The sequence below is a fragment of the Copadichromis virginalis genome, linkage group LG2 (genome assembly GCF_057382275.1).
Source record: "Copadichromis virginalis isolate Kocher_CV1m ecotype Utaka linkage group LG2, C_Virginalis_male_GT1.1, whole genome shotgun sequence".
NCBI lineage: Eukaryota > Metazoa > Chordata > Actinopteri > Cichliformes > Cichlidae > Copadichromis > Copadichromis virginalis.
In genome coordinates, this window is record NC_140619.1 from 30,234,790 (window position 1) to 30,257,493 (window position 22,704).

Genomic DNA, 22,704 nt, shown 5'->3' on the forward strand with positions numbered 1-22,704 from the left:
TCTCCAGGCTTCTTGAAGAAATAGCAAAGCTATTATTTGGCTATTAGGTGCCTTTTGCTCCCTTCTGTATCAAGATGATCCCACCCTGCTTCCGAAAACGATTGCTCAAGAGCAATATAACAAATCTGGTTTATTGGAAGCATAGTATAAAGAAATGAGGGGTGGCTCAAGATTTCTGCACAGTACAATAACGAATGAAGATTGTAGGATTGTTTTTTCAGTGTTAATTTCCTACAGTTTCAAGATGGCAGTGTTTGTCTATGCATGAGGCCACCCCCTCCCCTTTTTGCTTTTTTGGTACTGGTCTTCAAACTATGTGGAGAGCCAATTAGCAGAGTTCAAGCAATATTTCTGCTACTATGATTAAAAAGGATTTTTAGATAAATTTGCACATAAAAAAAAGTTAGATTTCATCTAAGACAGCAGTCAGAAGGACACTTGATGTGGTGCAAAGAGAGCTGAGAGGCTTTGAAGCAACAGCAGTTCAGCGCTTCTTGATCTAAAGTCCCTCTGTCAGATTGTCCTTAATCTGATCATCATCTGCTGTCAGACTTCTTCACACAGCAAGCTAGAAAGTGGTACTCTGTGCTGACCCAAAACTCAGTCTCACAGTGCTGACTTGATGTCATTTCTTTTAAACAAAAATCCTTGACAACACTTACGCACATTGCATAAGTGTTGTCACTTACAAAGAAGGGATTATAATTAATAAACGGGAAAAACAGGTCGAATAGTTTACACATTATCATTGTATGACTCATAGGTACAGAGCAATGAGGTCACAAAACAGACACAAAAACTGTTTCATAACATATGTGTGTCTCAGTTACGTAAAGGAAAATCTTTCTTCTCTCTAGGTGAAAAAATGACAGTCAGCTCATTTTTCCTGAAGTACTTCTGTATTTATTCAGGTTTTAACTGAGATTTAAAACATTTTAGCACAATTACTAACGTGACATTTCATTTTCGTAGTGATCCAGAAACTTTTGCTTCAGGAAAGTGATAAACAGCGTTATTTGATACACTTTTGAAGAGGATATTAGAATGAAAAGACTTGAAGAAATAGGCCGAGTGATCCATTTACATGGCAGCTTGAGCTTTTTGTGCCACTGAACATTACCCTCTGTCCCCGTCTCCTCTCTGTGCCACTACTATGAAGCCTCTCTCTCAAGTGTCCAAGCAGCATGCCTTTCCTCTTCGGGTTGTCGAACTCAGCAAGAGCTGCAGTATGGTGACTGCAGCTACTCAAGCTTGAAATCTGAGCCCATTATGTCAACAGATGTTACAGACAGAGGGGAGAGCAAGCGTGACAAGAGAAGATATTAAAGTGAGAGCAAAAGGGGGGAGAGATACTGCCATTTATTTTATTTATGTAAGTTTTAAAAAAGGAAACAACTAGTGAGGAACATTTGTCTCATAGCCAATAAAAGAGCAGTAGTGATGCAGAACTCAACCACAGCTCTTCTTCTCCTATTTGCCATCTTACACATCAAGACTGTTTTTTTTCCTCCCTGTATTTCAATTAAAAAAAAAAAAAAAAAAAAAAAAACTGACAAGAGAGTACACCACAGGGCACTTATCAAAACACACACACACACACACACACACAAAAAAAAAAAAACCCCAAAATAAACAAAAACAAAACCACAAAACCAAAAAAAGGAAAAGAAAAAAACCCCACACACTGGCAATAGCACTTCAGAAAATAAATCAAGACAAAACATTATTTAACAAAAATGTCAATTAACTGACTCACGTGTGAAAACTGAGACCTTTCTGTTGTAAAAAATAGAAAAAAAGGAAAAATCTTCTTATTTCTTTGTTCCTTTTGTTGAAAATTCCTAGACTTTGTGCACTGCTAATACTGATTTCAACAGTCACTTAAACATTTGCCGTCTTATGTCTTACTTCAATCTGAACTGGTGAGCACAAGAACAATGCTCTAAACATGGGGAAAAAGCACAAAACTGTTTAAGTGGCAGAACTTCTCTTCACAGGAGGCGGCGCTCTTGGACAAACAAACATCACAGCAAACAGCATGTCCACAGAGAGGGATTCTCCCACAAAACAGGAAATCACTCAAGTTTTAAAGTTTCCTTTTAAATCTTTGAAAAAGATTGATGGAGCTTTGTGTGCGTCCTCAAACTTTACAACACAGACCAAACACGGGCATATTAACTGGACCCTGGCACAAGTTTTGCCTGCTTTTAACACTTTGACAACAGCAGAAAGTAACAATAGCAGGCAGTTATCTTACAGTGACTGTTGGCCCCAGTCAGAAGTACAACTTTACTGTTATCTTTTAGTTCTGGAAATGTTGGACAGCAAGTGCACCGACTTTACTTTACAACCTCTCATTTGTCACTTTAGACTGGCTCTGTTCCTCCGCTCAACACCCCTCCCTTAAAACACTTTCTCTTCCAATCTATATCTCATTTTTCCTCTCCATTCCTCTTCTCATAAGAGCTTCAGCAGCAGCTCATAGGTGGCATTGATGATCCCCCAGGAGAGAAGAGAGCGATGGTAGTTGAGGTGGGCTCCTCTGAACAGCATGGCTATACTGCCACCCCTCTCTCTCCACACTGTTAACAGCACCTCTCTGCAAGGATTGAAGGCTCCACCCACCTGAGACTGAGCCCGCGATTTGACGACATTTAATGGGTAGAACATGATGCCAAGGCCTGCCCCCAGCAACCCTCCGCAAACAAAATCATTAACCAAGTTACCTGCCTTGCTAGTAGCTTCTGGGAGCTGCTCTTTAATGGGTCCCCTGAGCCCAAAGAAGAGAACATTGCTAGGGCCATTGCGCAGTAGTATGGGCACGAGGCCACGGTAGCACTCTCTCACACCATACTCTGTCACAAGTGTCCGGAAGGTGTGTGCTGTGTTGTTGAAGCGCCCGTGGTGCCGGTGGTCTTGTAGGAGAGTCTGCACACGCTCAAACGGTGTAAGGATGGCCTCTGCAGTTCCTGCCAAAGCTGCAGCAAAGCTTCTTGTAATCAGCTCTGGCACGCCACTGCTCCCAGCATGGTCTAGTAAGACTCTAGAGAAGTCCTCATACAAGCCAAACATGATGGCTACTGTAGTGCTCTTTTGGAGAAGTGGGGGAAGTAAGCCCCGATAAAGATTCCTCAGTCCATCCCTCTGGAGCTGTCGCACCGCATCGATGGCCAACACGCCATGCAGCTGTTGGCGGAAAAGGACTTTCTGGATCGGAAAGGTCAACAATATATTGGTAAAAGCTGCAAGGGAACCGCAAACATAGTGCTTCCCTTGAGGTCCAAACCTGGTGGTCAGAATGCCAGCAGACAACAGGGAATGGCCTCCTTTTGTCAGGGCTTGGGTCTGAGGTGTCCGCGCTGACTCGGAGTCCATGGTGCTAACAGCCATCAGAGGCCCGGTGCACCACAGCCTTATCCTCAAGCATCACATCAACATACTTCTGTAAATTTATGAAACACATTAAAAAGAAGAAATATCAGCAGGTGGTTTTTTTTATATCTCTTCACCCAAACAAAGATATTAAGTATGACATTATTTGTGAAGTACAAATAAAAAATTTATCTGTGGCTCATATTCTCTAAATGTGGCCTAAAGCTGGCTGAACTTTTCCAACTCAATAACCTGCCTTAGACTTCTACAATTACACTGCAACAACTGCCAACTGATAAGAGTATTACACAACTTAGCAGCCTGATACGTGCATGCTACGTCATGAGGGAAGCAAACCTGTTATGTACAGACTACACCCTTTATTTGCCTTGAGCATTAAATTTAGTTATTTATACAAAACATGCAACGCATACATCTTGTAACATACAATAACAGCAGTACAAATGGATGTTCCCACCAAAATTATAAGAAATTGTCAAAAACATCTTTAGTATATAAAGCAACAGAAAGGAGAAGTGGTGGTAATGGTGCAAGGTCAGGAGTAGGGCTGAACGATATATCGCATTTGCGATAATATCGCGACATGATCAAGTGCAATTTTCTAACCGCAAAGGCTGCGATTATACTGCGATTATATTATACAATTCATGGGCTGCATCCTCCTGAGGCCGCATTTGTAGACCGATTACGTCACAGCGACGCGCCGAAGGCTGTCCAAATTACTACCATATCCCAGAATTCATAGCGCGGCCCAGCCAAACTCCAGTTTCCAGCAATGGCGGCCGCTACTAAGTTTTAAAATTACTCATACTAATCTTTCTGGGTCACAAAATAAACTTTTAACATATTTTCAGGCGAGAAAGTAGTTGTGTAAACATCAAATATCTGCTCGGTTTATCAAGATATCCCATATTTGCAAAAGTGCTTCGACGTTTTCAGAGGCGTCTGCTACCCACCAGCTCGACAGCTAGCCGGGAGCTCGAGGGTTACTGATGCGGCCGAGAACGGCACAACTCCCGGCACATCATTTTCAGATCACCGCGGAGTTTCGCTGCTCGGGTTAAACGTAATATATAAGTCACTTAGACAACCTAAAAATGTTATTGTTGGGCTTTTTTCAGTGTTTTGTTTGTTCGTGAGTAAATCGGTTTGGCTGAGATTAAAGTTATTAGATTAGATAAAATAAAACTTTATTAATCCCTCGGGTGGGTTCCTCCTTGGTTTTCACACAGCTGACTAAACGTCAAACAGAAAACTTATTAAACAGAAGTATGAGACAGTCGAGAATTTACACCAGTGTCTGGTTATATTTTAGATAGCAAGAAGCAGACGGCCGAGTTTATTAAACTCCACCGAGACAGCGGTGACGCTAATCAGAACTAGACCGTCCAATTTCACGCCTTTAAACTTTAAAGGCGTGTTTGTGTGTGTGTTTATACAATTGCTATTATGTTTGCACTTTATGTGTAATGTTACTGACTGCAGAGATCAGTAAGATGTGTGTATTTTTTATTTATTAGTTTTATTTATTTAATATTATTTTTTAATTGAATGACTGTCTAGTAGTTCACAGATGTCGAAAAACTGAGTGTGGTAAAGCCACTGATTTTTTTTATGTATATTTCTGCAATCTGCACATTGTACTGACTTTCATTTTAATGTTTACACCAGGGTTCCTTGTCAGCACTTTATGCTCAGATGTTTGTAAGCTAAAAATAAACTATTGTGTATGTTCAAATATACTGTTGTGATTGAAGAAGTTAAATAAAAATGTCAGTCATCAATTCATGCATCACCTCATGTCATCATAACAGAGGTCTGTCTTCCAGGAAAGAACAGTTTAAAATTAATGTACTATAGTATTGGCCATACTATATGATGTATTGCTTGTCTTTGTTTAATAATACAGAAGACAAATACCTTAAAAAATAATCGCATATCGCATCGCAATCGCAATATTGGGGCAAAAAAATCGCAATTAGATTATTTTCCATAATCGTTCAGCCCTAGTCAGGAGAGGTCAAAGGAAATCTACCAAAAGACTCTTGACACAGTTTTAAGTCAGTATTACAACACGAGACGACCACATGGCTGCTTTTGCATGAAATTGCATTGTGACATTGAAAACACCTGCAAGTTTAAAGTAACCAATATTTTTGTGTCTCTGCGCCTCTTTGTTGCAGATTTGCTTCCATGATATTTTAGAAGAAATTACCCAACTTCCCTGCGATGAAAAACGGACATTCCATATCCAAGCATACAGATCACTGTTAGAATTGTGACATCTAATCAGAAATACAGTCCAACCATCCCTTTTATTATGCTGCATCTTGCATGTTATTGCATAACTATAACAATCAGTACATTACATTTACTTTGGATATTCGACTGCACCTTCTTGCTTAAAACCTCTACATTTACTTTAAAATAAGTCATAATCTAACACAATAAGGTATTATTGTCGCACTAAATAAATTGTTAGTCATAATCTTATTTTGATCTTGATATTTTGACTCAAATTTGAGCGGAAACAAACCATCTTAACACAACCTAATCTTAGGCGAACACGCCCTCTGTGTACCGTTTCTTTAGGATTCAGTAACGTGTCGCATCAATATTTTTCCAAGTTTTCCAAGACAAATAGCAAGACCTCTCGAACATAGCAACACTATTACTTGTTTTCTGTATGAATTACTTAGTAAGGACAAACACATCACTGAGGAGTTAGCACGCTTAGCGTAGCAGCCACACATAGAAATGATGGACTGGTTAGCTAGCTAGCTCAACGGTGCTAGTACCTGCACCCCTCGCTTACGTTTACGTTTAAGATAAAATGAGGAAGTGATGAGATATATAGTCACTGCATGCTACGCAAAGACAATTGTCCAACTAGCATGCTAAGTGGCTAGCAAGAAGAGAGTCAAACGGACAAGTGTTGATCCATGTTTGGTTGGAAATATCGTCCGCTGCCACTGAAAGTCAACAGGCAAAATAAGTCGCGTAGTTTTGGTAACATGAGGACCTGGCCCACAACTGAACCTTTACCTGCAGTGAAACCAGCCGCTGTCCTATCCCTGGACAGGTAGAGCGCTGCTTTCTGCTGGGTAATTGGGCCACTACTGTAGGTCGCGTCTGCAGTCCTAACAAACGCAGGTGACAGCAGCGCTTTTCCACGCCTGCGCACTGCTGTCGATCCGAAACCGTATGCATTGGGTAACGGCTGATTCGGAGGTAGTTTTGAGATTTATTTTAGAATTTATTGTATTTAACAGTGCAAACCTCAATAACTTTATTTGTTTAAATTTTCCTGATTGTTTTTAAAGTACGTCATATCAGAATAGTCGTGTTACAATTGTTCTTATTTTTGTTGTTGTATTTTACCTGATCCGGTAGCCATTCGACGTAGCTGTCGTAAAACGACACAACGCGTCGTGACGTCACTATCGTAAAGCTAGTGAGTGCGTCGGTAAATAGAGATTTATCTTTTACTTGCTTTCGCTTCTCATTATAAGTGTAGTAGTTGTATTGAAATAGAATAGTTGGATAATAGGCGGTGGTCTGATGATCAGTTATTGCAAATATGCCGGCTGAAAACCAAATAGCTGACGCTAGCTAGCTAGCTAATGTGGCTAACTGTAACGTTACATTTGGCTGCTACATTAAAACACGCATGCATATTTTGACATTTTGTCACATCCGGCACCTAAACCCAGAAGTATAGAATGTCAGCCCAAAAGGACTGTGAGTTTTTGGTGAAAAGAGCCCGGGAGCTGGTCTCTGATGATCCCTGTGCTGCCAAAGCCTGGCTCATCACTGCCAGGACCCTTTACCCTGCAGACTTCAACATACAGGTAACGCAAATCATCTCCTCTAGCTGCAAAAGCTGTCAGTAAAAACATCTTCTTACACATCGTGTTTCTGGACCTGTTTTTACAGTATGAAATGTACATCATTGAACGTAATGCAGAAAAGACAGCTTCAGCCGGGCGGCTGCTGTACGACATGTGAGTTACATTTTTAGCGTTAATGTCAAGTTTCCTATCATGAGCCTGACCTCTTACTTAGTTTTGATTTCCCTTTAGGTTCATAAACTTTCCAGATCAGCCCATTGTTTGGCGTGAGATCAGTGTTATTACAGCTGCCCTGCGGAGTGACTCTCAGGATAAGCAGGCACAGTTTCTGAGAGGTGAGAGGGTTTTAACCCTTCATTGCATGCATTAAAAAGTGTGACAATGAACAATGCTTCTTGTGAAAATCTAAAGACTATTTTTTTATTTTATTTTCAGGACTTTTTGAGACACTGCCTGGTCGAGTGCAGTGTGAGATGCTGCTGAAAGCCACGGAGCAGTGTTTCAACACTTTGGAGAAGGCAGAGATGCTGCTGTTACTGCTGAAGCGCTTTCCAGAGTCTGTGGTTCAACATGGGGTGTGTAATATTAGTATTTGCATTGTCTTTTGAAAACTATATGTAATGTTAAAAGCTATTAAAGAACCTGATGTGCTGTTAGGTCAATTTAGGAGAGACATTGCTGGAAGCAGAGGCATCAGAGAATTTGGAGACTCCTGTCAACTGCTTCAGGAAGCTTTTTGGTGAGTACATATTGTCTTTGAATCCATTTCATTTCATCTGAAAAAACAAACAACACTTGCTTCATACAGTTTTTTCCTCCTACAGTGTGTGATGTGCTTCCTTTGGTTATAAACAACATGGATATGCGTCTGCCTGCCAGCCTAATGCAGAAATACATGTTGAAAGCAGCAGAATTCTACATTGGTTATGTTACCCGTGGGCCCTCGCCGGATGGACAGATACAAGGTGAAGATACACTGTGGTGAACTTGTTCTTTGCTTTCTATTTTAGGGCTGTCACAGTGGGATCACTTTCACTCTTAAAAATTTCAGTTCTCTAGTGGGCTTTATAGTGAAGCCTTTGAAATATTTATTTTTTCTATTTACTTTGTTTTTCTTGTTTTCTGTTTCAGGCTCTCAAGAAGGTGGGGCTCTGAAGTCACCGAGTGTGTCACGTGCTTCCCAGCGTTACGTGATTGATGGCCTGACAGAAAAATCGTCGGTGGTGGCAGAACCTTGGGAGAAACTGCTGGATATTCTTGCTGTGGTTGGGGCACGATGTGAGTGGCAGGGAGACAAGGGACAGAGGTAATCTATCACTTGGCCTGTCACATTGTTATTTAGCTACTGCTGTTGTTCCTGCACAAAGGTGACATAAAGTGTAGGATACTTTGCTCAGGGATACCTGATTTGTCTGATTTGGACGCTAAGTGGGGTCAGGCCTGGAGAGTTTGCCTGGGAATACCAGGTCCTGTAAGCACATGACCTTTGGGTGGTTGTGGCTCAGGTTGTAGAGAGGGTCATCTACCAACCAGAAGGTCGGTGGATCGACTGAATCGCAAGTTTCTGTCAGAGCGTCCATCAGAGTGCTGGTTGGTGTGTGAATGCTAGAAAGCACTTAGGCATAGGTAAAAGGGCTGTATGAATGTTTGTGCGATTTGATAGAGCACTTTGAGTGCTCGGCCAGAAGGGTGCTTATCAGTCCATTAGTTTAGTAAGTACACTGTGCAAGTGGCATTGTTGAATTTTGTTACTACATTATATGTGATGCAGAATTATAAATGGTACAGGAATACTGTTGCAGTTGTCAATTATGGCTTCTTTTGATTGTGTCTTTTTGGTTTTCTCTCATATGCTTTGTTATGCTGTGAGCTTTTTATGAGGTATTTATGTTTTCTCTGAGAAACTGAATGCTATTTGCTACCTTCTTGTTTTATGTTCATGTGTTGTAAATGTTGGATTGAGTGTTTAAGGACCCCAGGAAGAATGCCTTTTTTAAAATTACATATGAGTTACATTGTGGGTAATAAGTAAAAAAAAAATCTTAATTTAATCAAAAGAAAAACAAAAACAAACACATAATAAAACAAATATAATGTGCCCACATGTAAAATGTAAATAATAGATGGTTAAAATGTGGATCGTTCAATGACTTTGAAGGGATTATTTAAAATTAAATTTTTCAAAGGAATGTTTTCATGTGTTTATTTGCACTGTAGGAGTTATATTGAGATGCTGCAGAGAGTGAAGGAGCTGTGTCGCTACCTGCCTGGTCTAGAAGGAGAGACGAGGGCCCGGTGCTGCAGTCAGGTGGTCATCTGCGCTGCACTTGTCCTCTTCCGTAGTGCCTTCTTCTACGTCTCAGCTGTACAGCCTGCACTGTTCCACGGTTAGCTTCTACCTTTGTAGATCTCCATCTTCATTTAATATATCTACGGTAATCTTTTGAGTAAAATGTTACAAATAGGTTTCAGTGTTATTTTTTTCTTTTTAGGAATCAGTGGGTTAAGTTCCGGGCCGTGGATCCTTGTAGAGGATTTGAGCTCAGTGTACAGTGATGTGGAGGTGGAGCGAGGAGCACTGAAACATGCGCATAAGAAACGCAAACTAGCAGATGGAAGAGAGAAGACTATGGTGAGAAAAGTTTAGATATAAGTAAGACACTTTAATTATCCCAGATTGGGAAATTCTTTTGATTATATTTGGATCTGTGTGTCATTATAGAGCTCAGATGATGAGGAAGGTTTGGGGAAAGGCCGTGGTCGACACATTTTAGTAAACAAGAATGACATGACCAACTGGTCAGAGACTTTGGAGAGCTTTCGCACAGCGAGAGAAAGCTGGGACCTTCTTCACTCCCATGATGGTCTGGAAGCTGGTAGGAGATTTTTATGTTCAGTCATGTTGTCACTACATCAAAAGGTTGTTATCAGAACAGCTGAAAATTGTACATTTTAATGTCTCTCAAAGAGTTCAAGAAGATCTGCGCCGCGTGGAAGACAGACAGCTGGCTGTGGTTCCGAATATTCCTCACCGACATGATTATATACCAGGCAAGAGTCGTTTTTAATTTACCTTTTCTGTTTGTGACAAATCATCTGCATCCCTTTTATTTGTTAGCAGCAGCATCTTTAGCTTATTATCTTAGCTTTAGGATCAAAATATGCCATCATTTTAATACTGCTTTGAATTAAATAGCCCCGATCAACGTTGGGAAATGCAATTATTGCATAAGAAAGAACAGATTATACAGATGCAGGCACTCACTGACCACTTTGCCTTCAAAAATTCCCTGTGACATGGCATGTTATCCTGCTGGAAACAACCAGAGAAATCAGAAGATGGCTACTGTGGCAATAAAGGGATGGAGATGGTCAGCAAAAGTACTCAGTTAGGCTGTGACTTTTAAATGATCCTCTCTGGGGGTTTTTGAGTTACCATCATCTTCCTATCAGCTCAAAGCCATCTGGACCTTCGCCTCTGACCTACAGATATACCTAATAAAGTGGCTGGAGAGTGTACATTTTAAGTTATATAGAATTTAAAGAATGAGGCAAATGCACGCAATAAAACTGGTTGAAGTTGGCAGATGAAACTGGCTATTTTAATATAATTTAAATACACTTAAGCTAACACATTAATCAACATTTGGATATAATATCTTTTCTAAGTTGTCTTTGGTTATATACTGATTATGTGCTAATGTATTATCTCCAGGGACAGTACCGCAAGGCCCTCTCTAGCCTGCACCAGATGGCTGCAGTGCAGCAGCCTCAGCCTGGGCCACAGAGTCCCTCAGGTCAGGCCAGTCTGGAGCACCACAGGGCCTTCATACAGCAGGCATCCTGCCACTACACCCTGGGAGAGTACAGGGTATACACATGCACACAAACACACTCTTAGCGTACATTATTTTGGTTTTGTCAGGAGACATGCATATGCTTATATGCCTTTCTTTTTCATAAATCATGTCAAATGTATTTATACAGTATGTTTTAAACAAATGTAGCTGAGAGAAGTGATGAACTGAATTTGGGAATGTGCACACAATATTAAGGCAGAAAACTTAAATAAAGAAAATAAAGACAGTAATTGATTGAATATTTCAACTTTTTTATTTTTATTTTATGAAAGCACAGCTGGCAGGAAATATACTTTACTGTAACATTTATTGATTCACATTGAAACTTTTGATTTGTAATTGGTCATATATAATTTATTTGTTTGTTTTTTTTTACATATATATTTACTTAAAATATGTGATTGTATAATAAAATGTTTTGCAGGCCATGTATGAAAAACAAATCAGTGACACCAACTGGCCTGAAGGTGGCACTACAGTTAAAATGGGTTAAAATGTCCTAGATTAAATTCAGGTGTTTAGAACAACTTGCATCACTTTTATTCAATTTTCTCTAAACCAAGCTGACAGACCTGGTCCATCACAGCTCTGTCATTTAGTCAGTTTTACTATATTAGTATAAGTTTCTTAGCCTAACAACATGTCCTTTGTCCAGTCAAATTGTGTGTAATAGTTTTGTATGGTGCTGTTTCTTTTGACAGATGGCCTGTGAGAAACTGCTTGAAGTTGTCAGTGGCCTACTACCCCCAAACCAGGAAGCACCAAAGACCCCAGAGGATCCGGTTAGAGTCAAGACCAAAACGAGGAAAGGTAAAAGTTTCCTGAATCTACTCACTGATTCTGTTCATGAACAGTTTTGATTTTTTTTTTTTTTCGCTAATCTGAGATATGACTACGTTTGTGGCGTCTTCATACAGAGTCTGTATGAAGACGTCTGTATTTATATGTTGCTTTGAGTACTGTTAACATTCCCTGTTCTTTGGTTTTAACCAGGTAATGACTTGCGATTACTTCCATGCACCAGCAAATCTGTGCTGCCGTTCTGTCTCCAGCTGATGCTTGCCTGCTTTAAGGTACATAGACAGGATACATCTGTGGAAATAAGTGGGTGCAAGGGCTTGGATACGTTTTCTTATGCAGACTTTGAGGAGACATGCTCCGTGCTGTAAGGCTTAATGAGACTGTGACAATCTTTGTTTCCTTTTTTCCCCCTTTTTTGGCCAATCAGCTACGTGCCTTCACCGACAGTCGTGACGACCTGTCCCTTGGTCACGTGGTGGTGCTCCTGCAGTACGACTGGCCACAGGGCGAGATGCTGTTTTTAAAGGCAGTGGACAAAATCTGCCAACAAGGCAGCTTCCAGTATGAGAATTTCTTCAACTATGTCACCAGTATCCTTTTTGCCTTGATTTCTTGCCTTTATTTTGGTGTAAATAAACAGTTCTCTTTGTGATTCCTTTATGTGTTGGATGTTGGTTTCCTTAAACTCATGGTTTTTCTCAGACATTGACATGCTGGAAGAGTTTGCATACCTGCGTACTCCAGAAGGAGGTAGAATTCAGCTGGAGCTGCTGCCCAATCAGGGAATGCTGATCAAGTAAGCAACCTCCTTCCCATTATGAGCGTTTCTTTAGTTGGCATCGTGACTGCACTCTCCCTTTCTGTTGGTGTGCTTTTAAAAGAGGACAGTGCTACTGACTGATCTACATAGACAAGGCCTGTGGGAAAAATTGACCTTTTAAACTGAAAAAGCTGTAAATGGAGTGGGCGTTTATAAAGAGAAGGAGTTCATGGTTTAAGTGAAGAAAGAAAAAACTGTTTTCTGACTCCTTCGTTCATTACTGTAGAAGTTCAGACGTTTGAATGCACCCTCACTGACAGTTGTTGAATGTTGCTGTCCCTCAGGAACCCTAGCCCTGCCCTGGGGGTGGAGTTAAATACTCTCCTGCTACAAGGGGTGCAGACGATGGACAGGTACCCCAGGCCCCTCCTCCCACAGTCCCCATCCCGCCCCTACCACCCCACCAGTCACCCTTCCTTCATCCCCAGCTTCAAGGCTTGTCATCCCCCAGTTTTAATTTGGGCCTGTCATTTTACATCAAGAGTTAGTCGTTCTTTGATTTCTGTCGGCGTTTGTTTATTTGAGCCATTATTCGCCTTTCTGTGGTCATCACTGTTGTTGTTACAGAAGACGATGTTGGTGTTTTTGTATAGTGAATTTAGTTATTTTGCCTTGTCATAACTCTTGATCTCATTTCATGTGTGGACATGTTTCATGTGGTTTTGATTATTATTATTATAATGGAATGTTTTATTTTATGTTTTATTTGAAAAGACTGAAAATGCTGTTTGTCTGATTTATGTGTGTGTGTAAGGAAAATGTAACCTGAAGTATTTATGAGTTATTTTTATTGCATAGGTTATATAATCTAAGCCTCTGTTTATTTTAAGGTATCTCATAAAACCCTATTTCTGACCATGTCTATGTTTGCATTTATTTTTTAAAAAAAAGTATTTTTCCTCTTCCAGACACCACACAGTGACTCGAGGAATCACCAAAGGAGTGAAGGAGGATTTCCGTCTGGCCATGGAGAGGCAGGTGTCGCGTTGTGGGGAAAACTTGCTTGCTGTGCTTCACCGTTTCTGCATTAATGAGAAAATAATCATCATCCAGTCGCTTCCCTGACACCTGGACTTTAGCTTGTGAGGTTTCAGGCACAATTTAAATGCAAGTGGACTGACTTAATGACCAAGAAAGCTGATTCTCTGCAGACACATTTCCAGCTCTCTTGTCTTTCTCAGCCAGCACTGAACTCTTAACATGCAGGCTTATTCTTTACCTTCATAGTGAACTTCTCTTTTTAGAGTGTTAGCAACAATACTGATAGACAACTGCTTTCATTTTCACATTACAGTATGTGTATTTTTTCTTCATCAGTGGTACAAAGTTGAGATGGTAACATAAATAACCACCACATTTCATATTGTGATGTCTTGCCGGAGTCAGTAATGACAGAAAACTTAAAGTGCATTTTTGATACTTTTTGTTAGGTAATGTTTTTGCTACAATCTTGAATCAAATTGTTAGTTTGTATGGATGTTTCCATTAAATGTTACTTGAATGGTTTAAACAAGTTTATGTGTTATTTCATAATTTATACATTGCAATCATATCAGATGGTCATTAAATGCTAATTAAACAAATGAGATAAATTAACCCTAAAAGGTGCCCGGTCTTTAAAGGTGCAGGGTAGCTATGACGTATTTCCAGTGTATCCAAATACTTCTGTAGCCCTTTTTTTACCCCTTTAATCTGTGTCCCTCTTCAAGTCTTTCCTCTGCCCAATGCTCCTGTACTTGTGTGACTGGAGCATTGGGCAGGTCAGTCTGTAGGGCAGCTCTGAGGTTAGCCCAGAATAACCTTTGTTTTGCCCTGTCTTGAGGCCACTCCAGATATGTGTGGCGGTTCATCATGGACTTCAGCTGGTAGTACTTGGATGGGATTAGGTATTGAGGCAGAGGCTCAAGCAGTACCAGCACAATGCTGTCTGAGCCCAGAGTGAGACGTTGGTGGGTGGCGAAGTAGAGCTCGTAATGACACCACTCGCTCTTGACAAAGTGAGCAGAGAGGACAAACACAGAGCGCCTGCATTTCTCCACACAGCTGATGATGTTCTCAATGATCGTCTTTCCCGGCACAAAATCTTTCTCGTGATGACAGATTCTAAGCCCTCCTGCGGGGCCTTCGAGGTTGGGAAGAAGGGAATTGCGCACCCAGTCAACATCGTGCTGGCTATAAGACACAAACGCGTGGAACTCCAGACCCACCAGATCCTCGGGCCGAGCTTGTTGCAGTCTTGCACGATGTTTGGCTCTTGTCCACTGCCAGATCATGCCCATGTACCAGGGAACATCCAAACAGTGACACAGAATCACAATGGAAATAATCAGTGTCCCTGCTGGAACCAAAATTGCAACCACTAGAAGGCCAATGCTGCAGGAGACCTCTGGGATCGAGATGTCTCTTAAAGTTGAGTTTCTAACGTCCTCGGGGTATGTGCAGTAATAGCCCTGTGGCCAATTCAGCAGCTCAATACCTGATTGGTTGTTGTTGTTCTTTTCAGAATTGGTAGCGAGCTTTATGAAACCTCTGAGAGTGCAGGTACAGGTGAAGGGGTTAAAACTGACATCTAGGATATGCAGTTCGGGACAGCTTTCCAATATGTTCACAGATGGGGCATGGAGAGAATTTGACCTGAGCAGAAGCTTGTGGAGTGTGGGGAAAGTGCCACAACCTGGCAGGTCCCGCAGCCGGTTAGCATTTAGATTCAGAGTTGAAAGGTTTCTCAGTTTAAAGATGGATTGCGGAACCACCGAAATCTGGTTGTTCTGGAGGTCCAGTATCTGTGTCCCATTTGGTAGACATTGAAAAACTGACTCAGTCAAACTATTAGAAGACAGATTTATATTGGTGATGCTTGCTGGCCAGATGCACTGTGATGACTGGTCATACCCTATGGAGTTGACGCTGAGGTCCAGATGTTGCAGGGACGACATATATTGAAAACGTTGGCTCAGTATCTCAAGTTTTTTAAGACTGTTGCCTACCAGAGTCAAGTTCTTCAGGTTACGCAGGTTCTGACATTCAACTACGTTTTTACCCACCGCACTTGAGAAGATGGAATCAGACATAGCACCAAAGGAAAAATCCAGCTGGCGTATTGGACTCTGTGACTTGGGACAGGTCATGTGTATCATTGGTGCGTCAGTAATCGCAACACTCTCCACTGGCATGCTGATGAAAAAGTTGTATAAAGCCTCCTGTGAGAATTGGAAACTTGTTACCACTGCCTGGCTGGCTGTGAAAGAAATCACCTGTGATGTTTTGATCACTTCAGTTGTGTAGTGAGGAGGATTCTTTACATTCATTTCAGAAACACGAACATGTTTCAAAGTTGTATTTAGAGCCACATTTACATATTCAGTTAAGTCGTGCCATTTAATTGTTATGTTGGTGAGATAAAAACTCGTTGTGTGGATTTTCACCGTCTCTCTTAGCTGCTTACTTAGGTCTTTGTAGCCATTTATCATATTCATCATCTCCACTTCAGCAAACAGAGACAGAGCATCAGCAGTCAGATTACGGTCAATTTTTTGATTATGTCCAAAGGCTATCTGCAGCCTTTGAGCATGAACATCCTCCAGGCTGCCTGCTTCATAATAAAGTCCATCCTCTAGTAATAACGTCAATGTACGTAGTTTCACTTTAGCAATGTTCTTGAAGTCACCCACGCTGATGTTTTTTGCTCCAACTGTTAATCTTTCCAGTTTTACAAGAGAGCTGAACTCACTCCCCAATGTCATGGTAAGAAATCTGTTAAAGGCCAAGTTTAGCACCAGGAGGTTCACTGTGTGTAGCAGGTATTGTTGACCTGAGAGATTCTTGAGATTGTTGTGCGACAGGTCCAGATGTTCCAGGAGAGGCGTGTCAAGAAAAGTCTGTGGATCGATCTCCTCCAAATTATTCCATGACACATTCAGGAACCTGAGGTGAGTGGTTTTTTGAAAGTCTCCATTGTGAAGCTGACGTATGTAGTTGCGAGAGAGGTCTAAAAACTCAGTCGTCTGTGGCAGGTCAGTTGGGACAGAGGAGAGGTTTTGGGATGATCGGTCTACAAAGTTGTCAGGTGATGAAGTGCTCTTCTGAAGTCCCACCAACACGGCTGCTGTCCAGAGTACGGCTGCTGTGACCCTCATTGTAGCTTGTATAAGAAAATATAGCCATTAAACGGGTAGCATTTGTCTGTGTGTCATTCTGTCTGTAAATATATAATAGCTTAAAATGATTTGAATAAATTCTGATAAATGTTTGTAATGTTAAAAAGTGGAGTCATGTTAACAATACATTATAATTTGGTTACATATACCAGGGTTATCAAGGTCAACTTAATAATAATTAACAATATTGATCAAAAATTTAAAAAAAAAGGAGATTCTAAATATCACGTTACCTTGGATGTCTGACACTGAAGAAGAAGTCAGAAGATATGTTTAAAATTCTACTGCTTTTGTTCGTATTGCCAACATTTAGGGGAAGATACTGATGTTGTGGGATTTTAACGATCACATTATAGTTTGCATCCAAATTTCATTGCAAATTTGACCTCTGATCTCACATTTACATTTCACATCTGCCTTTCTTTTCAAGAGTTTTGGAGTCAATACAGCATTGGCTCCAAAATGCATATAATAATAATGCTCGGAGTCAAGTTCGTGACATATATAATGTAGTATAATGTCATATAATATGATTAAGTGATTTGTGTCCAGTCAATTGCAAATAACTAACTTTAAATTTTAATAAACAACAAAAATAAATGCCACACATGTACTGCACCTACATGAATACAAATAAGAAAAAATAATTATACTCAAAAAAATGTCAGGTATATTAAAATGGGTTTCAAACTAAACAAATATATACAAAACACAATATTATATCCTTAAAAGTAAGAAACTACCCAGAGAGTGAGCTGCCTTAGTGGAGGTTTGCACTCTTGGAGTAGTTTTTGTTTAAAATAAATGCTGTCTACCTTTTTGTTGGCTACAATTCTCAGAAACTGCTGGGGAGAAGTAAGGATTTGACTTAACGATCACTTTATAGGAAGCAGTGTGTAACAGTATCCTTTCTAAACTTGTTTAAATAAGACAGGATTGATAAAAGCACAAATCAGGTTTTTATCATCTGAGTGATAACAAAAATCTGGTATTTGGAAATCATCATCATGTGTCTGTCATGAATAAATAAATGTGTAAAATTAAATAAATGGTTCTAGTAGCTCATCGGTCAGATGTCATGCAAATATAAAACAAAGTTTTTGTTAATTGACAGATGTCCCTTTTTCAGAATTGTCTGTAGTAGATAATGAAAAAATAAGAACTTTTCTCCCATTTATTTGTTGATCTATCAGTTAATGACTCTGGTGTAGTATGAAGTACCATGGTGGAGGTCTTTATACAGCTGACATTTCACAGAGCCACCCAGTGTGATGGATTGGTGTCTTTACTGGGTCGATTCTGCCCAGAATTTGATTTTATTTATTTCAATCTAAATCTTAAAATAAAGAAAACCCAAAACCACATTCACATTAATTCAAAGGAAAACACAATTTTATTCAAAGATGGTTAAGAGTCCACTAACCTGTGTTGCCGTCTGATGGTCACATTTTGAAGTCTCAAGTACCAAAAATATCAGAGTCACAATGGTTCAAAATCTCTATATGGGAAAAGAAATGGAAATCAGTCAAACAAAACTGACTGATAGAGGAACATGTAGCAGCAAATGAAGTCTGGCTCAAATGTGACCAAAAGGCAAGCATCAGCACTGAGTCAACAGTTGCTAATTTTAGTTTCTAAGTAACAGTAAAAAAAACATGAAGTTGAGCAGAAACAGGCACAGAAATAAAAATAAGTTCCCAGGCTCTTCATCCTCTTTTACCTTCCCTTTTTATGCAACAGTGCATTTTATGGAGAGAAACTTATACAATAATGTATATTAAAAAATAGAGATGGACCGATCCGATATTACGTATCGGTATCGGTCCGATACTGACCTAAATGACTGGATCGGATATCGGAGAAAAATAAAAAATGTAATCCGATCCATTAAATATCACGAAAGCACCTCACAAAACTTGCAACACGCCGTAACTCACCTCAGAACGTTAGCACGTCGGAGCAGTGTGGTCACGTGATAGAGCGGCTGTGGCATGCGGGACCTGTGGTCTGGATAGCATTTGGAGCTTCGCTAGCAACCTGGCATTTCATCTCCGACAAAGTTATCCCCGAGAGAAGTAAAGCAAGTGTGCAAGTCCATCTCTGAATGTTTAACGAGCGACTGCCTCTCGCTCTCCGGCTGCTACTTCAATCGTGAAACTGCTTAAATGATCAGCTGATCGGCTTTTCTGTCACGAGTCCGTCTTTGTTTTTGGCCCACTTTGCACCAGAAAGAGGAAACCAGCGGCTGAACAACAGCAGCACGTTTAAGCTTGATAAGCTGTTGTTAGAATTTATTTAATATTACTTTCTACACCAGGATCTTTTTCTACGTAGCTGACGCTGGTAACTGTGCAGGGGCGGATCTAGCAAAGTTTAGCCAGGGGGGCCGATAGGGCATTAACAGGGAAAAGTGGGCACAAAGACATACTTTTCTTTCTTATTCTCATTTAAAATGTCTAGCTTTTAATAAATAATTATCTGACACACAAAGTTTTAATTTGATGTAAAATGAATAGAAGTCAATTACTGTATATAGTGACTATTAAGTCTAATATATATACCCTAGTAAGCTATAGTACTTTTTCCTTTGGGAAGGTACCATCTGTGCAGTCTGCAATTTTGTTGAAGAAAGATGTTGAATCTATTTAATATTTCTTGAAAAATAATTGATTTCTGTGCATTTTTTTCACACTGCATCAAATTAAGGTTGATTACGTCGATTAAGCATCATGAGGTGGCGCGTGAGGGGTGGTTCCCTATTTTTTATTTATTTATTTTTGTTGTTGCTGGGAGTTGGAACCCTATTAGTTAGGTTGCTTAATATTTCTGCTAAGTACTCTTTAAAATACCAGAATAGGGAGGATGGTGTAGGTCTAAGTTTATTAGATTGATCAGTATTGCTGAACTATGAAATATTTTTTTTGTATACAGGTATAACAGAATAGCTTTAGTGTAGTTGTTGTTTTAAACTTGAGTATGAACTTGCAGACTTGCAAAATGCAGCAAGATATTTAAAAAAAACAGTTTTGTTGATTAAAAAACACTATATCGGATTCATATCGGTATCGGCAGATATCCAAATTTATGATATCGGTATCGGTATCGGACATAAAAAAGTGGTATCGTGCCATCTCTATTAAAAAATGGAGATAAAGTCCAGAAATTGGATTCAGTGTATATTATTGCCTTGAGGAGGGTTTTGCTCCTGGTCTCTAGACACATTTTTGTTTGTTTGTTTGGTTTTTAACACATTTTTTTTTGTGATGGGGAAGCTATGTGTGTGTGCAGACAGATAAACAGACACACACTCGCATTAACCCAGTTCCGAGCAATGTTTTTACTCTGGCAGTGCCAATCTTGCCTTGGGTCAGCGACTGCTACGCAAAAAGCAATAGGAGCTCAATTGAATATCATCTTATAAGCCAGTGTCACTAATCTCACCTGGAACAGTTTGATCAAATTCTAAAAGAACACTGCTGATTCGGTTATAGCAGCTTCTGGCTATAAGATAACAGAAAACTGGCTGTCTTTGTACAGCAAATGTAGTTATTTTGTCTTTTCATAACACTTGATTTCATTTGATATGTGAACATGTTTCATGTGGGTTTCATTATCATGATGCCATATTTTTCTTTTTTTAATTTGAAAACATCACGTTTTGCTAATTATGTGTGTGTATAAGGAAAATGGATCCTGCAGTATTTCTGACTTACTTTTATTGCATGGGCCATATAAATTTAAGCCTCTGTTTATTTTAAGCCAGCTCATAAAACCAGATTTCTGCTCATGTCTGTTTTCATTTATTACATGTATTTTTTTTTTTTATCCTTTTCCTCCTCCAGAGAACACACAGTGACTTGATGAATTACCAAGACTCAAGAAGGATTTCTGTTTCTGTGAGAGTGACTCAAGTGACTCATTATGCAAATGTCCTGTTTATCAGACCCGTTGCCCTGACTTCACACCTGATGAAGACCATGGAGAGTGTTATGTATTTAGTAAAATCAGTTTATAGTTTGTGGTACTACTTTCTGTTACAAAGTAGAGAACACAAAGTGTGGTGTATGTGCGCATTGATATGCCTGCGCCTTTCCTTAGACTGGTTATTAAAGTAAATTACTACAACTAAAGAAGGCGTCGTTACTTACCAGTTAAGTTATAAGAGAGAATATAACAGACTGGCGACGAGGATTAAAACGGATCCCTGATGTGCATTGGACGACAGAGAGGGGGAAATCCTTGCCAAAAAGACACGAAAAAGGTTAGGGCCAAAACAACTAACCCTCCGTGTGGATGCTAGCTCACCTGCCTGGCTAAAGAGAGGACGTGAGTAACATCAATTCTTTTAAGTGAAGGACGCTTATAAAAATACCGAGAAAATGTCAGGAGGCGTTGGACAAATGGACGTTTTTGATAATGGCACAGAGGATTGGACAACATATGTAGAGAGAGTTGAACAGTATTGTCGGGCTAACAAAGTAGAGGATGAGAGGAAAGTTGCTGTGTTACTGAGTGTGATGGGAGCGAAAACATACAACTTGTTGCGCAGCCTCATCACACCGACCAAACCAGCTGACAAAAGTTTCAAGGAGATCACAGAAGTGCTCCAAAAACATTTCCAACCGAAGCCACTGGTTATAGCCGAACGTTTCCGATTTCATAAACGAAATCAATTAAAGAATGGATTTGGCATGCCTGGAACTGTACACAATGCAAGAGAAAGATAATGATGCAATATGGCTCACACCTAAAATACAAGGGATTGAGTTACAGATGGAACTGGACACTGGGTGTGCTCTCTCACTGATTTCATATGAAGATTACAGAAACAAATTCCCAATCTGAAACTGAAGCACACCTCAGTGAAACTGAAAACGTACACAGGTGAAAGAATAACTCCTCTGGGAAAACTAAAAGTGAAAGTGGAATATGAGAAAAAGAAATGCAACCTGGAACTTTATGTTCTGAAAAATGGAGGTGTGCCATTATTTGGGCGTGACTGGTTGAAACACATCCACCTCAACTGGAAAGAAATAAAGTCAATGAGACTAGAACGAGGCCTGAGTGCAAATTCTGTAGATGAAAGACTGAAACAGATCCTTAATAACCATGCCCAGGTGTTCAAAGATGGAATCGGCACCCTGAAAAATATTAAAGCACAGATCATACTAGAGGACAATGCAAAACCAAGATTCCACAAGGCACGCCCTGTACCTTATGCTTTACGCCCTAAAGTTGAAGCAGAGCTCCAACGCTTGGAAGAGCAAGGAATACTTACCAAGGTGGAATGGTCAGATTGGGCTACACCAATAGTATCAGTAAGCAAGAAAGCAAGTGACAGTGTGCGGATCTGTGATGATTTTAAGGTTTCAGTGAACCCAGTTCTCCGCATAGATCAGTACCCACTTCCACGGATAGAAGACATATTCACAGCAGTAGCAGGTGGCAAACACTTTTCAAAAATTGACCTTGCCCAGGCTTATCTCCAGATGGAAGTAGAAGAGACATCCAGGAAATATCTGGTAATAAACACTCACAAAGGCCTATATCAGTACAACAGACTGGTATTTGGTATCGCCAGTGCCCCAGCAGTATGGCAACGTGCCATGGATCAGGTCCTACAAGGCATTCCAGGAACACAGTGTTTTCTGGATGACATAATCGTCACTGGTGTTGATGAGGAGACTCATCTGGCTAACCTAACAGCAGTCCTGGCCAGGCTAGAAAAATATGGAATGAGAGCAAACAAAAACAAATGTAAGTTCTTTAAGGATGCCATTGAGTATTGTGGACACAAGATCGACAGACATGGGCTCCACAAA

The 22,704-nt window shown here is 40.1% G+C and overlaps 3 protein-coding genes across 5 annotated transcripts; 1 reads left to right on the forward strand and 2 right to left on the reverse strand.

Annotated features, from left to right (window-relative positions):
* Nucleotides 1–1,344: 1,344 nt before the first annotated feature.
* slc25a51b (solute carrier family 25 member 51b) lies at nt 1,345–7,113 on the reverse strand. Of its 2 annotated transcripts, none has more exons than XM_085478647.1 (2): nt 6,775–7,113; nt 1,345–3,442 (listed from the first exon to the last, which is right to left on the reverse strand). In XM_085478647.1, the coding sequence occupies exon 2, from the start codon at nt 3,388–3,390 to the stop codon at nt 2,458–2,460; it is 933 nt and encodes a 310-aa protein (XP_085334773.1). In that variant the 5' UTR covers nt 3,391–3,442; nt 6,775–7,113; the 3' UTR covers nt 1,345–2,457. The 2 variants fall into 2 exon arrangements, with proteins under 2 accessions (XP_085334773.1, XP_085334767.1); XM_085478641.1 differs by lacking the exon at nt 6,775–7,113 and adding an exon at nt 6,439–6,504.
* On the forward strand, nt 6,572–14,239 carry ints10 (integrator complex subunit 10). Of its 2 annotated transcripts, XM_085478622.1 has the most exons (19): nt 6,572–6,624; nt 7,107–7,244; nt 7,330–7,397; nt 7,476–7,579; nt 7,680–7,819; nt 7,902–7,983; nt 8,069–8,209; nt 8,376–8,550; nt 9,462–9,631; nt 9,737–9,876; nt 9,967–10,120; nt 10,213–10,295; nt 10,960–11,115; nt 11,806–11,914; nt 12,098–12,177; nt 12,333–12,495; nt 12,608–12,701; nt 13,010–13,078; nt 13,634–14,239. In XM_085478622.1, the coding sequence occupies exons 1-19, from the start codon at nt 6,598–6,600 to the stop codon at nt 13,788–13,790; spliced, it is 2,250 nt and encodes a 749-aa protein (XP_085334748.1). In that variant the 5' UTR covers nt 6,572–6,597; the 3' UTR covers nt 13,791–14,239. The 2 variants fall into 2 exon arrangements, with proteins under 2 accessions (XP_085334748.1, XP_085334755.1); XM_085478629.1 differs by lacking the exon at nt 13,010–13,078.
* A 148-nt stretch (nt 14,240–14,387) lies between these two features.
* Nucleotides 14,388–16,861, reverse strand: LOC146717627 (toll-like receptor 1). The gene has a single exon (XM_085478610.1). The coding sequence runs from the start codon at nt 16,859–16,861 to the stop codon at nt 14,405–14,407; it is 2,457 nt and encodes an 818-aa protein (XP_085334736.1). The 3' UTR covers nt 14,388–14,404.
* Between the last annotated feature and the right edge of the window lie 5,843 nt (nt 16,862–22,704).